Source organism: Rhipicephalus sanguineus, chromosome 3, assembly GCF_013339695.2.
Source record: "Rhipicephalus sanguineus isolate Rsan-2018 chromosome 3, BIME_Rsan_1.4, whole genome shotgun sequence".
Taxonomy (NCBI): Eukaryota; Metazoa; Arthropoda; class Arachnida; order Ixodida; family Ixodidae; genus Rhipicephalus; species Rhipicephalus sanguineus.
Genome location: NC_051178.1, coordinates 36,140,365 through 36,155,729, shown reverse-complemented (window position 1 = coordinate 36,155,729; position 15,365 = coordinate 36,140,365). Strand labels below are relative to the sequence as shown.

At 47.6% G+C, this 15,365-nt stretch overlaps 1 protein-coding gene across 1 annotated transcript in view; it reads left to right on the top strand.

Annotated features, from left to right (window-relative positions):
• LOC119386560 (uncharacterized protein C15orf61) overlaps window positions 1-15,365 on the top strand; it is an 84,457-nt gene that overhangs the window by 55,528 nt on the left and 13,564 nt on the right. Inside the window, exons 3-4 of the mRNA XM_037653843.2 lie at window positions 6,615-6,842; window positions 14,522-14,633. Of these exons, the coding sequence (XP_037509771.1) occupies window positions 6,627-6,842; window positions 14,522-14,633 (328 nt within the window). The 5' untranslated portion in view covers window positions 6,615-6,626. The remainder of the gene's footprint in view (window positions 1-6,614; window positions 6,843-14,521; window positions 14,634-15,365) is intronic.

The window sequence follows — 15,365 nt, the reverse complement described above, 5'->3', positions numbered from 1 at the left end:
AGGACGAAAGAGCGCGAAAAAGAGACTGCCCCAAGGAGTTTTACATCACGAGAGCCAGAGAGCCGCTGTGTTAGCGTCTGCGGTGCCTCGTGCCTGCTCGCGCTTCTTCCCACTCGCGAGCGCCGCGTTGCCTTGACGCATGCGCATTTGCTTAACTTATCGCAAAGATCAAAACACCTGAACAGCTTCTCTCAGAATTCGCATTAGGCAGTATCGTAATGGTCGGTTAAACTTTTTTTGTTGTCGTGCAGGACAGCTGCGTTCTAATTTTCGCAACTCGTCTATTGAACAAGGGCGACATTAGGGCCAAGGCGGAGAGGCTTTCGGCGTCCGACGAATACGCACAGCTGCATATGAAAATGGTCAGGCGCTGTTTACATTGATACCGTATTTTGTTGCATAGAACCCACGCGTAGTGTAACCTGCACACCCAAATCCAAACCACGAAAAAAAAAAATAAAGAAGTAAAGAAACGCGTATTGGCGTGAAGCTGGTTTCCTTGCATTATTGTGAAGCTGTGCCGTAGAGCCAACTTGCGCACCGAAATTCGCAATTCAGATACGGTAAGCTCTAAATGTTTTATATCGAATTATACAATGTATTTTTATACAATGTAATTTTTGTTATACAACAGAATTGTACAATGTACATTTCAGTTTTTTTAGTGCGAATCATTTCTTAGCGAACTTCTGCGACTATGACCGTATCTATCTATCTATCTATCTATCTATCTATCTATCTATCTATCTATCTATCTATCTATCTATCTATCTATCTATCTATCTATCTATCTATCTATCTATCTATCTATCTATCTATCTATCTGTCTATCTGTCTGTCTGTCTATCTATCTATCTATCTATCTATCTATCTATCTATCTATCTATCTATCTATCTATCTATCTATCTATCTATCTATCTATCTATCTATCTATCTATCTATCTGTCTGTCTGTCTGTCTGTCTGTCTGTCTGTCTGTCTGTCTGTCTGTCTGTCTGTCTGTCTGTCTGTCTGTCTGTCTGTCTGTCCGTCCGTCCGTCCGTCCGTCCGTCCGTCCATCTATCCATCTATCTATCTATCTATCTATCTATCTATCTATCTATCTATCTATCTATCTATCTATCTATCTATCTATCTATCTGTCCGCCCGCCCGCCCGTCCGTCCGTCCGTCCGTCCGTCCGTCCGCCCGTCCATTCTTCCATCCATCCATCCATCCGCCTACGACTTTGTGCTCTCCTGGCCGTTTCGTCAAGGGGATGTGTACCAAAAGTGGTATGGCATAACATGACTGTATGACGAACATAAATGACAGGTCATAACATGAAAAGCATGAAATGCATGTCGTGAACGGCATGATTTACATGTCGCGGTTGGGTGCTCTTGTGGCCACATCGTTAACTTGATATAGGCCACAGTTGGTATGGCGGGAGAATTGTGCATTAGGAACATAAGTGACAGGTCCTAAAGTACAAATCATGACGCGCATGTCATTGTCATGTACAGCATGATATACATGACATGGTCTCGAGGCTCTCGCGGTCGTTTAATTAAATGGATATATAGCCAAATTGTTATGATGAGACATTTCTGTAGGACGAGCATAAATGACAGGTGGTAACTTGAACATCATATGCATGTCATGTACACATCGCGCATATACGCCATGACTTGCCAGACTCCTGGCGCGCTCGCGGCCGGTTCGCTGTCTTGATATACACCAAAATTGGTATCGCGTAACGTTACTGTTACTGTATGGCGAACATGAAATGGCAGGTGGTTACATGAAAATAATGTCATGCATGTTATGTAAGGCATTATTTACATGCCGTGCTGATGGTGCGCTCGCGGCCGGTTTGCTGTCTTGATATACACCAGAATTGGTATTGCGCGACGTTACTGTGTGACGTACATGAATGATAGGTGGTTACATCAAAATAATGTCATGTATGACACGATTTACATGCCATGCGCATGGTGCGCTCGCGGCTGTTTCGCTAGCTTTATATACACAAAAATTGGTATTGCGCGACGCTACTGTAAGACAAACATAAATGACAGGTGGTTACATGAAAATAGTGTCATGCATGTCATGTATGACATGACTTACATGCCACCTCATGGTGCGCTCGCGGCCGTTTCGCTAGCTTGATATCCACCAACATTGGTAGTGCATGACCTGACTGTATGACGAACATAAATGACAGGTGGCAACATGAAAATCACGACATGGATGTCATGTAAGGCATGATTTACATGCCATGCTGATCGAGCACTCGCGGCCGATTTGCTAGCTTGATATACAGCAGAATTAGTATTGCGCGACGAGACTGTATGGCGAACATGAAATGGCAGGTGGTTACATGAAAATAATGTCATGCATGTTATGTAAGGCATTATTTACATGCCGTGCTCATGGTGCGCTCGCTGCCGGTTTGCTGTCTTGATATACACCAGAATTGGTATCGCATAACGTTACTGTATGGCGAACATGAAATGGCAGGTGGTTACATGAAAATAATGTCATGCATGTTATGTAAGGCATTATTCACATGCCGTGCTCATGGTGCGCTCGCTGCCGGTTTGCTGTCTTGATATACACCAGAATTTGTATCGCGTAACGTTACTGTATGGCGAACATGAAATGGCAGGTGGTTACATGAAAATAATGTCATGCATGTTATGTAAGGCATTATTTACATGCCGTGCTCATGGTGCGCTCGCTGCCGGTTCGCTCTCTTGATATACACCAAAATTGGTATCGCGTAACGTTACTGTATGGCGAACATAAAATGGACGGTGGTTACATGAAAATAATGTCATGCATGTTATGTATGGCATTATTTACATGCCGTGCTCATGGTGCGCTCGCGGCCGGTTTGCTGTCTTGATATACACCAGAATTGGTATTGCGCGACGTTACTGTGTGACGTACATGAATGATAGGTGGTTACGTACATCAAAATAATTCATGTATGACATGATTTACATGCCATGCGCATGGTGCGCTCGCGGCTGTTTCGCTAGCTTTATATACACAAAAATTGGTATTGCGCGACGTTACTGTAAGACAAACATAAATGACAGGTGGTTACATGAAAATAGTGTCATGCATGTCATGTATGACATGACTTACATGCCACATCATGGTGCGCTCGCGGCCGTTTCGCTAGCTTGATATCCACCAACATTGGTAGTGCATGACCTGACTGTATGACGAACATAAATGACAGGTGGCAACATGAATATCACGACATGGATGTCATGTAAGGCATGATTTACATGCCATGCTGATGGAGCACTCGCGGCCGATTTGCTTGCTTGATATACAGCAGAATTAGTATTGCGCGACGTGACTATATGACGAACATAATCGACAGGTGGTTACATGTTAACTATGGCATGCATGTCATCTATGATATGACTTACATGCCACACTCATGGCGTGCTCGCTGCCGTTTCGCTAGCTTGATATCGACCAACATTGGTATTGCATGACGTGACTATGACGAACATAGATTACAGGTTGCAACATGAAAATCATCACATGCATGTCGTGTAAGGCATGATTTACACGCCATGCTCATGGTGTGCTCGCGGCCGTTTTGCTAGCTTGATATAGACCGAAATTAGTATTGCGTGACGCGATTGTATGTCGAACATAAATGACAGGTGCTTACATGAAAATAATGACATGCATGTCATGTATGACATATATGCCTTACTTGCCACACTCATGGGGCACTCTCGGCCAGTTCGCTAACTTTATATAGAGCAAAATTGGTATTGCGCGAGGTGACTGTATGACGAACGTAAACGACAGGTGGTGACAGGCGATGTATGCAGGTGATGTCTACAGGCGATGTCTACAGGTGATGTATACAGGCGATGTATGCAGATCTTTGCTGGCTACTTCGCATTACACCGATTTCCACAGTGGGTGGGAGCTGCCGGATTTTTTAAATGCGGGTTCGACTGCATTCTTTCTTCAAATTTTCAGTGATGCAACACCTGCGCCAATTTCGCCAATTTGACACAATGCCGTATTTTTGCGCGAAGTAGAGCCAAAACCGTGAAATTTGCTGAAATTGCGCCACGCTGCGCCAAAACGCCCGACCAGCTTCAAAATTTTCTCAGTTGCGCAAATTCTAGCGGGAAATGGAGGCCGCGTTGGTCATCTGCAGTGTGGGCATCAGCATCATCCAATACAGACGCGCAGACCCTAGCCCTAATCACCCAGCGAAAGAAAGGAAAAAAAGTCAGTTTCACCGCAAGGACGAAGCAATATATGCGATAGCAACGAATTGTAATGTTATACGAAGTGAGGCTGGCAGCAAACTCTTTTGTATTCGATCTCGCGTAACTCTAGAAAACGTTGATGTAAGAGAATACGGCCGCTCCAGGGAAAGATGCTCTTTGTGCACAGTGTCCTTGCACTGAGAGCGCAGCACGTAGCAGGATATACGAGCCGCTCGCTGATGGCTGCCGAGATAGCGGGCGCGCCAGCGATCGCGACCGCGCCCTTAGAATCAAAATTCAATGTTGCTGCTCGTGCGACAGCCCCCCCCCCCCCTCGCGTCTTTTCATGCTCGTTCAAGACGGGTGGGGTTTTTCCTCTCTGCTTCGACGGCAGGCCTCCCGAGCGGAGTGGTGTTATCGCATGCGCCCTGCGAGTGAGGGACATGGGCTGGCTCGTTTGATCTCTGCTTCAGCCGCGTTCATCACCAGCACTCGCGCGCTTTTACCCGCGGTGGAGCATACTCTGCGCGGGGGGATGTTATCAATTTGGACTTTATACGGGACATGACGGCAAAAACCCGTCGAGAGTGACCATAGAATTGCTATCGCAATAAAAAAAGGGCAGTGGTTCTCAAATTTCTTGATGCTTGTTTTATTGCGTGCAGAACGCTTTTTAAAGGGGTACTGACATAAAATTTCGCGGCCGAGATAGCCTGCTGGATCGATTCCCGTGTACGTGCGTGTACCATCTGCAAAATATCGACAGCGAATAAAGCTTGGGAGGTATTTTATATTAATTTTGAAGTTCGCGAGCGCGATCCAGCATTATAGGCCGCACCTGGTGCATTGACACCCTCGGAGGTGACCCGAGGTGACCCCCCTACTTCCCCTACGTAAACGTTTCAGCCGGTACAAGTTATGATGACGTCGTAGCCGCCATTTCTGTTTTGACGCGCTTCCCGACGAATCGCTCCTCGCCAGCGGGTCAAACCTCAAGTGATTCGCCACGTCGAAAATTCCTTCCATCCCCGCCGCAAGAAAATCGTCGCCATCAGACGACAATGAGCCCGACGACGACAGACCGCGTGGAAATGCTTCACTGTTCTGTGTGCTCACGTGACCGAGCGTTTCACTCGCTATGTGGTGATAGTTGCACCCGGCGGCTTGTCGTTTTTGGAGCTCTGTCAAACCGAAACTGAGGCTGTGTCGGTAATGAGGAGCTTGTCATTAATTATCTGTCGCGCGCTGCACCAAACGATGTGCCGTGTTATGACTAACAGGCCCCCAGCAACACATTGCAGCAAAAAAACGCGGGGCGAAAATTTTTGTGTCAGGACTCCTTTAAGCCACTTTTGCAGCAGTACACTGGTTTTCTTTTGAGATTTAGAAGGCGCTATTAGTACTAGCTGTCAGGGACACAGCACATTTTGTTCCTTAATTACTCATTCGTGCACGCGCCGTGTAATTACGAGTCCTAGTGTGATCGCTGACGTCTAAAAAATTATTGACCATCATTTGGAGCTGCTATGAATGGCGTTTCTGCGGCCTTGAGAAACAAACAGACAAAAAAGTACACGAGTTTTATTATTTTGCCACCCCCACTTGCTCCTGCTTTACGGAACTCCCGAATTTCGAGGTTGTCAAGTTCGCAGGTGCACATTAGCATTTGCAGTGGCTGTCGAATTATTTGACAGGCCCTGCAAATGCTAATGTGAATTTAGTCATTGTTCGCACTGTGGGGTGGCTCAACACACTGCTTTTATTGAAATAGCAGTGTTCACGTGCGCTGTGTACGAGTTAGCTGATGTTGAATGGTTTGTACGTATTTTTGTTTTCTTTTCAAAAGGTAAGCCTTCTTTGTTATACTGCTCTAAATTAGGGATTTCGTGCTAAAAAACTCAGGTTTTTTTTCGTAACCTGCTCCAAATTTGGATTTTTGTGCTCCAAAAGAAACATTTTTCTGCTCCAAAATTGCTCCAAATCCTATTTCGGCTGTTGCGCCCCTGGGTCTATAGCATCTAAGGAACAAATGACACTGCATGGTGATGCAAGCAAAGGGACACTTATTTTCATGCGCATTTATGAAGTGAGCCCGCTAGCCTCATTTTACGTTCGGTAGCATGCCTCACTGGCAGATCCAAAAGAGATGGCGGGGGGCTAGGGCCTTCCCAAGGCAGCTGTTCCAACTCCCCTTTCCTTTTCCTGCTCGTTTTTTCACCTAGCCAGTCTCATCCGTCGGTCAGGTAAGGTTACATGCTGGACTTCGGTTCAGAAAAAGTAAATTATTGGCAATGAATTTGAAGGAAATCATCTGCATTCGTTTATGAGGCTCGTTGGAAATCTCCTAACGCCGGTTCTGGCTACGCCTTCGCTGCAGGGCCGGAGTCGTATGGCGCGAAAGGGGTGGGGTCCCTTGACGCGAATGAGCCTTGCTCTGGGCCGCCGCCTGGAGGGTCGACCTCTGGCGTCTGAGGTGCTCAGCTGCCATCTGCGACAGCGAGGCCTTCCCCCGTGGACCTCATTCCTGGTGCGTTATGCAGTGGTGCGCAACGACCAGTTCGGTTGGTCGCACTTCAACTGGCTCGTGGATGGAGCAAACTACCACGTACGTAGGCACTACATGGCTTATATGGGGTGGCAGTGACCGCAGGACTTATTGCAAGGGATTCTTACGGAGGAGCAGCACTTACACAACTTGTACTGGCCCTTACTATCCGATACAGGCGTGCCCAACTCGTCGTGTCTTCGAACTGCCCGGGGAAAATTTATTGTGTTTCCTGTGTGATACGTATTCTCTTTGCTGCGGCCACATGCCAGCCTTAACATAAGGGCAACACGTCCAAGTACAGAAGGAGAAAACAAGTAACGTCGTAAACAAAACACACACACAAATACGCTACGTGTGAAAGTAAGCTATTAAAAATGTACGTGATCCTCAGTGTCCAAGGAATAAGCTACGCCCGTTTACGAAACCTATTTAAGCATATCAAAGCTCCTCTAAAAAATCGGGAGCCCTTCCCCTATGTACACCAGCGCGAGGACTTCGTAGCCATCAACAACACACGTAAAGCAGAAGTGACATCGTTATTACAGCACCGGTTGCTGAGTCTGTCGTCTTTGGTTGGAGTCAGCGATGGAGGTTTTTGTGCTTCAGCGTCGACAGCGGCCTTGCCTCCCCAGGTCGCTGAGTTTAGTTTTCCCGATTCGGGCTTGGTGAGCGGACGTCTTGAAGAGCTTGCTGAAAGACGGGGGCTAGGAGCCCGCTACCTCGACGACGTCGTTGATCGAGGTTGATGTTGAAAGCCACGTGAGCTTTGACGATTTGATAGGTATTCTTCTAATTTAAAGGTACGCTCACCATTTCGCGGTCGAGGTGCGTTTACAGGGAAACCACGAAGACCCGCCTAGCGATAATGGCACGTTCGGTAGAGATGGCCAGCCTCCCCAGAGTGGTGGCAAAGCGATATCCTATCGGGAGTGCGCCAGATATCGCTCTTTCTGAGTCTCCTCTCGGGTGGTGGCTGCAGTGTGCTTGGAGACATCGGGTGCTGTATCGGAGTAGTGGCTGCGGCGTCCAGACGTCCGGGAGTTCCTCGCAGTAGGGCATCGGCATAGGACATACTGGGCTGACGCTGTAGTGGAGCTTCTGTGTGTGCGCTTGTCTGAGGTTCCTGGATCGCCTGTCGAACCTCCTCACGTATCACGTCGGCCAGCGATGAAAGTATTGGAGCGCTCTGGCCAAGCTCTGTAGCTCTTCTCGTACTGCAGATCGTACCAGCTCCTGCAACATCTCTGTTATGTTTGCCGCTCATAAGTCGATCCTGCAGACGGGACGGCGCGGCACGGTACGTCGTACAAAGCTTCTTTCTCGGCTCTCCCCCTGCCTGGTCTTTTCGCTGGGCAATTATCAAGAGAAAGCAAACGGCTTCCTTTGAGCAAGCTTGTCTACCCCGATGGCCGGCATGGGTTGCGGTCAAGCGACCGTTCTCAGAGGTCGACAGCCCGAATGTGTGGGAAAATGCGGAGAGCAAGCATCTCCTGCTCTATACTGTCGCTCGAGGCGACAGCATGCTTGACCACAACAATGGTTGGCATGCGCTTTGGGCGCGCCGACGGCAAGGCAGGATGAAGTCATAACAATGCGCGGTCCTAATCCGGGAAACGCGAGGACACGCAAATTGTCTTCCCGAAACCGTCTTGACTACCGTCACCGGGGGTTCGACTCGATGAGCGTGAGAAACGACGCGAATGCCTCAGGTGTGCGATACAGATGTATTGCAACCGTGGGAACTCCTGAGAGCGTGGGGTAAAGGGAGAGCCATGATGGGAAAAAGTGCCAAAACGCCTGTCTGCGCTGTAAAGACACTGCTGTCGAGATTAAGGACAGCCCAGTAGGGAGTGGCTTAATCTGAGGATAAACAGATTGGATAACAGAAGATTGAGGCGGACCAGCAGTGGTCACCTCCCCTTTTCTTTGTTACCGCAAGGTACTTAAGACTGGACGGAATTCGTTTCCCTTCAGTCTAGGCTGTAATCACTTAACTGATCGATCAGTAAGACTCCGTACGATGCAACTTTCGTCTGGGCCGTAACCACTCGGTGGTCGAACAGTGAGAGTCGGTTCTTCGTATGTAGCAACAGTGTTCTAGGCTCTAACTTAAGAAAAGTTAAGTAGAAGAGTAAGATGCTGTTGATGTCTATGTTATCATCAGTGTGCTTCGGCAAGATGTACATATGACTGTAAATATTTCGCTACAATATACCTTCAAGTTTTTATTATCTCCAACCTGCCTCCTGCTTCATCGACGTCGATCATCTTCTTGACGGGACTTCAATCCACATCAAGGAGAAAACGAACAAAAGAAAAAACATAACTATCTCCATGCTGTTTCCGAAGGCTGCTGGCAATGCGTCCAAAGAGGCGATGTTCATTTCTCGGTTGTACGTTCTTGCTCGCTGTTGTAGCGTTCTTTCCGTTGCAGCCGCCTCGGAACAAACCTCAGCGACGGTGCGCGGCGACCAAGCTCGGCAAACAGTTTCTGTTTTACCCCTCGCATTAAATGACGCAGCTTCTTGACCTCGCTCATGTTTGGATCCCGTCGGAAGTCATCCCATGATGGCATGGCAGATTCGTGGTTTTCAAACCACGTTCGTGCGCTATCCTCCAACGCGAAGTAAACGCGTCCCAGTCTGCGATCTGCCGGGGTCCACCACGTCTCCACTGACTTATTTCTGTCACGGATATGACGTTGTAAAATATAAAGACTAACAGATGGCAAAGAAAAAGTTCCGTCATCGGAAGTCGAACTTACGACCCCTCGCTCCGCAGCGCGCGGCGCGAAACGATTAGGCTACAGACGGCACGTTCTTTGCCATGCTAACGGCAAGCTATTTATATGCACCATTTGCCGGTGGCGGTACTCAGAGATTGGTGGTACATCAGCGTGTTTTGGTTATCACTAGCGAGATGGCGCGAAGGTCTCGGAGAGTGCGCTTTAAAGACCGACGCTTCACGCGTTGCGATGAGTGCGCACCTCTACAGGGCGTGGTCGCTCGTGCGCGCTTATCTCTGGATGCCGGTGGTTTGTACATCTTGGGCCCTCACCACAAGTTTGCTTTGAGAGCACGAAAATAACTTCGCTCCCTGCAGCGGCCGCTTTTGCGAAAGTAGCGCGCTGCTCACACAAAAATAAGTTACAACTGTGACAGTTCGCGCTCATCCTGTGCATGTTCGTTCCGTGCGTCCTTTCTGCTTGAGCAGCGCGTTGCAAGTTTCGAGCTGCTTGTCGTTCTTCGCGTGACGTTACAATTTGTTGCTATAGCATTTATTCCTTCACCGTTGGGGCGGAAGCATGCCCAACAAACGCTCAACTACATCTGTGAAGACACGTTTCTCTTTCGTGTTATACCGATTCCTATGACAGAGGAATCAGCCATGTTTTTGTTTTCTGAAAGAGCCAAGTCCACTTTAACCGAAACTGAGAAGTTTTTGCTACTGCAAATATGGTTAGCTCTGCTGCAACAATTTTTGGCCTCAGGGCTCATGTCACTAAAATAACTCAAAACCACATTGCGGCTAAAATCTATATAGCCCACTATCGTCGGTATTCAGGAGTAAAATTTCGACTCGGTTCTTATAGATCAGAACATTTCATTTGGGCTTGCATTGGCTCGTAAAATGAGGCTAAATGGCAGTGACTGAACGATATAGCAATATTTTGCGACAAAATTAACACCACCCTTGAGCTTCCATCGGTGCCGTCTTTTGTTGCATGGCTTTAATGGCCAACAAGAGTTGCGAAGTGGGCTTGTTTGTAAGCCATGATGAATTTTGGTTGCAGCGCGAACTTGGCACAAGGACACGAGAAGGAAGACGACACACGCAGCGCTACTAGCAACAGCAATGTTTATTTTCCCAGACCCGCACCGCCCTATAAGTACCCCTACCTCAGCAGCAACCACAGGTCACGTGGTGATAACAACCGACATGTGCGAGAGAATCACCTACCTAACAACAACATAACAGGTGATAACCGCATAGTAGCAGGACGTCAGCATTTCTGCAGGAACCTTAACTCTTTTGAAGATAATGATACTGATGGTTTGCTTACGCAGCCATCACCCAGAGCGTCGATGTGCTCCGCTTCTACGATGAGGCGGGTGATTTCATCCTTGTGACGTCCCAAAATGGTGGTCCGGTCAAAGTTTGGCCGGCACCCGCACGACTGAGTGTGGATAGCGAGGAACCCGCCAGGCGGCAGCTTTTTAAAGACGATAGTCTTTCTTGGGGAACTTAAACGCAGAAATTTTGGTCTGTCTTTCTGTCTGTCTTTCTGTTTGTCGGCACGTCCCTCGATTCAAAAACTCGGCCAAAGTTGAACCGCTTGCCCAAGGGCCAGCCATCTTGTACGGCTCACTAGGTTCATACTTGTGTACATTGTCGATCAAAAAGCAAACATTACGCATATCTGAGGTGCAACATGACTAGGCAAGCATTACGTGGTGTGTTCCTTTAATAGAAAATGCATATATACGTAATTCTAAAGACCCTAGTTTCTTAAGCTGCGCTGAAACTTGCCTTACTCCGTGCGCTCTGCACGAGGTCATTGTTGTGTTTCGGTTTCGGTTCTGTATTGCAATGTACGAATGCCATGGGGCGCCGCTCTGGCATTCCTGTTTTATACAGGCGACGTGTAAATAAAAGAGTGTGTGGAGAGTACTCGTTGTGTGCGGACGTTTCTTCTGCTTCGGCGCTTCGCGCCAAACCGCGTGTTCGGGCTGGCTGGCGTCCCCGCCGGTCGCGTTGGTCACCGCCGGTCTTCGCCTGCTGCTGCGCCGGGACTACCAGCGCGCAACACAGCACTCATGTTTCCCGACGTATTGCCAGATGGCGTCCATATCTCACGCAGCGCCTCTTCTATCGTCTTTAGACGACATTTGCAGCGAAGCACGCAGATACGCGACCAATTTTTTTGTCTTGTTTTCGTGCTCCCTTAGCCGCACGTTCACGCACCTGCCAGTCTGTCCGACGTAGCATTTCCCACATGACAGCGGGATACGGTAGATGACGAATGCCTTACAATCTATGAATTTGTGTTTATTCTTGATGCCACATTCTACTTTTTCTGTCCTAGAGGGATTTGTTTTCGAACAGAGGCTCTCTAGCTTGTGGGGCGCAGAGAAAACTACCCCTTTATTTTCTCGTAAGGCCAATTTCTTCATGTTATGAGACAGTTTATGAATGTATGGAATGACGGCTGTATTCCTGTACTCAGGAGCAGCGAAGTCTTGTGGGTCAGGATTGCTCGATCGTGCACGAAGTTTCTTGAGGTTCTTTTCTACTAGTACCGAGACCAATACATGATCAGGATAACCGGCTTCTTTCAGACCTGAAATCGTTTGCGTGAAACTATGACCCATGAGGTGAAAGGGAAGTAGTCCCTTGTTGGCGCGAGGCGCGTAACACCAGCGTAGCTGGTTGTCCGAACAGGTTAGCATAAGGTCCAGAAATTTAATGCGCCCGTCAACCGGCCATTCAACGGTGACTTCCAGGGGTTTAAGACTAGCACGACACTCATTCAGCACTTCGGTGCTCTCTTTCAGGAAACACCTAGTTGGGCAGTCAATATAAATGATAAAATCATTCACTAAGGTTGAGAGCTGGGCTAGTTGGTGACTGATCATTATACCTATATGGTTAAGTAGCGCACTTTGCTTTAGTCACCCATCAGTTTCATTGAGTCATCGGGAAGCCACCTTCCTGGAAAAGCCATAAGTTTTAGGGTTGCTTCTGTTACGACCTCGTTCTTGTCTCCTACTTCCGTTTTAAGCGAGTAGATTCCTAGCGGAACATCTTGCAATAACCCTAGATTGTACATTTTTTTAAGTGTATAAGCTGCACGTGTTTCGTTAAGATTCGGTTTTTGTATCGCTTGAGTGTGCGCAGAAAGTTTTGTACTCGATAAGAATACATGGACTGTTGGTTCATCTTTACACGTACATCGGTAGTCCTTTCACAAGAGTGTGCAAGAATTTGATCTTTGATTAGTTTATATTGAATGTTGATCCATTTCTGTGTCGCTCGGGGGTGCTTGGGTGCATATATATTGAAGTATTTTTCCTGAAATAAATTCAGTTGCGAGCGTAGCGAGTGTCGTGTCCTTGCTATTCCTTTTGTCCCCGTCCAAAGTGCGCTACTTAACCATATAGGTATAATGAAAATCATTCACGTATCGAAAAACTTTCCGTACATTAGTTCCCTCGAGACGATTCGCCAGGCCTGTGTCAAGTTCAGCTATAAGAGTAGATTACTCAACACTGGGGCGATACAGGAGCCAATACAAACACCCCTTTTGTGCAGTAACACAGATTGGTTCCATTGTATAAAGGTCGAGGTTAAGTAAAATTTCAACAAACACAAGAAATCATCACTTAAGATGCCCGCTTCAGAAGTAAATTTGAGTACACCATATTCATCTGTGCTGTTTTCAACGTATTTTAGCATCAGACGATGCGGGAGGGAGTAATAAAAGTCAGTGATGTCGACAGAGAAGGCCTTCAACCCTCGGTCTTCATGAGTTTTCAAAAATTCTACTATGCTTTCGGAATTATTAACCAAAAGCGGGTCTCGTACCTCAAGGATATCGCCAATTCCTTTTGCCATGTGCCTCTTTCCGACACAATCACTCTGAAAGGAATGCCGTCTTTATGCGTTTTAGCGCTGAAAAAAAAAAAAAACCTGCAAACTGCAAAGAATAATAGTTTGCAGGAATGATAGTTTGCAGCAGCGCGGATGCGGTGGCAGGAGAATCTAGAAGAGGTGCGGGCGCGGGATGCAGCGGCCAAGCGCCGAAAGCGGTCGCTACCTAAAGTTGGTGGCGCCGACGCGCGCTTCAAGCGCGATTTCCTCGACCACACGTTCGGCCAAAGCTGCAAGGTCTGCGACCGCTTGTGGTTCGATAACAACCTGACCACAATCGCTACTATAACAACGTGTCACATCTTTATATGACGTACAGTAGAGGAATTGTATGGAGCATTCACGGTTTACCCGATTGTTTCCGAGCAAGCTCCTCTAACATTATTCACTTCGTGGATATGGTACATTTTTTTTTTACTTTTCTCTTTCTCTGTTCTTCGAATTCGTTCCCTGGTCACCCCATTTTACGGAAAACCCAAGAGCGATGGAAGTGAACAGTCGAGACTCACGACGCTACCAAAGTCGTAACGCCCCTGACCACGTCCCTGATGCTTTGCCTGAATTCATAAGCCAGTAGTTTGTGTCACACTCCAGTTAATTGGCCAATAAATATTTAGAATAATGCCATTGCACTGTTCCCCACCGTAGAACAGGCTGTGAAATTGCGGCGGTCTTCAAGCAATACAGTATTCCATGGTTCTTCGCTCTCGCTCCTCCGACGGGTGAAGGGCGACGGCACTTACGAGGTATAAGCAGCAGAAAAAAAAACTGGGGAAAGAAGATGATAGTACAAAAGAAGATGTATGACAGTCTTGCCATTTTGCTGTATCCTCTACAGAAAATTCACGAAAACAATGTTTCAGTGGTGCTCGAATGCAACCGTGAACAATCAACGTCACACCTAGATGAGTGATATGTGTATATATAGCAGTCTGATAGTAACATTCTGCGTCGTATACTGAAACTTCAGCTGGAAAAGACAAAAACACAATTTTTTGGTGAGCATATAATTTGCTCACCCATCCTAAAATGAACTTCGCATGTGTCCGTAATCGCTGCGCAATTTTTTTTTTATCAATGCACAGATTCTGCGGACGGGATGCTACCCGTTTATCAAGTACCACTGCTCGAAGAGGGCACCGCAAGACCTCACCGCGGAAGACACATTTTTCCGTCTGCTCAAGGTGCTCAATTTGGGTGAGTGTGCGGCACTGGCCCAGTCGTATAGAATGATTTGTGCACGCCGCAGGGTGTTTTATCGTTATCTCTTGTCGACAATCGCCATCTGTTTACTGGCCTAGGCGGCCGCATACCTGACACGATGTACCGAAAACAATGCTCGTGTACAGCCCAGAAGAACTTCTGGGCGTCAAGTGAAATAAAATATTAAAGCGATACCGCTAAGTAGCTAGTTTCGCAGAAATTCCGGTGTCGGTGGCGGCGTCTTTGGTTGTGAGCGAAAAAGCGTTGTCCGTGAGGGAAAATTCGAGGTAGATGGAAATAAAAAAATTACACCATTTCCCGCTAAAGGGGACCATGAGGCGATGCGAAGCCGGAGCACTTGCACGATCGCGTTCTGGTCAGCGCAAAAAGTAGACACAGCGCACATAGAATTGACGAGGACCACCGCAACAAGAGTATTACGCTATCGCGCTCTACTCTTGTTGCCGCGGCCTCCAAGAGATACGGGCGCGCTGAGCGGTTGCACCATCTCTTGGAGGCGTTGTGACTTCAGGGCTTAAAGTCACGTGGGGGGGGGGGGGGGGGGGGGGGGGGGGGCGGGGGGGCCCGGCCCCTTTTCCATTTTTTAAGGAGGAGCGCGGCCCCCTCTCGGCAGGTCAACTGTAGCACTGCGACGCCAATATGACAAGCACTGGAGCTGATTCTTTTTGGTAGTAGTGCTTTGTGTGAGGAAATTATAACTGGGTG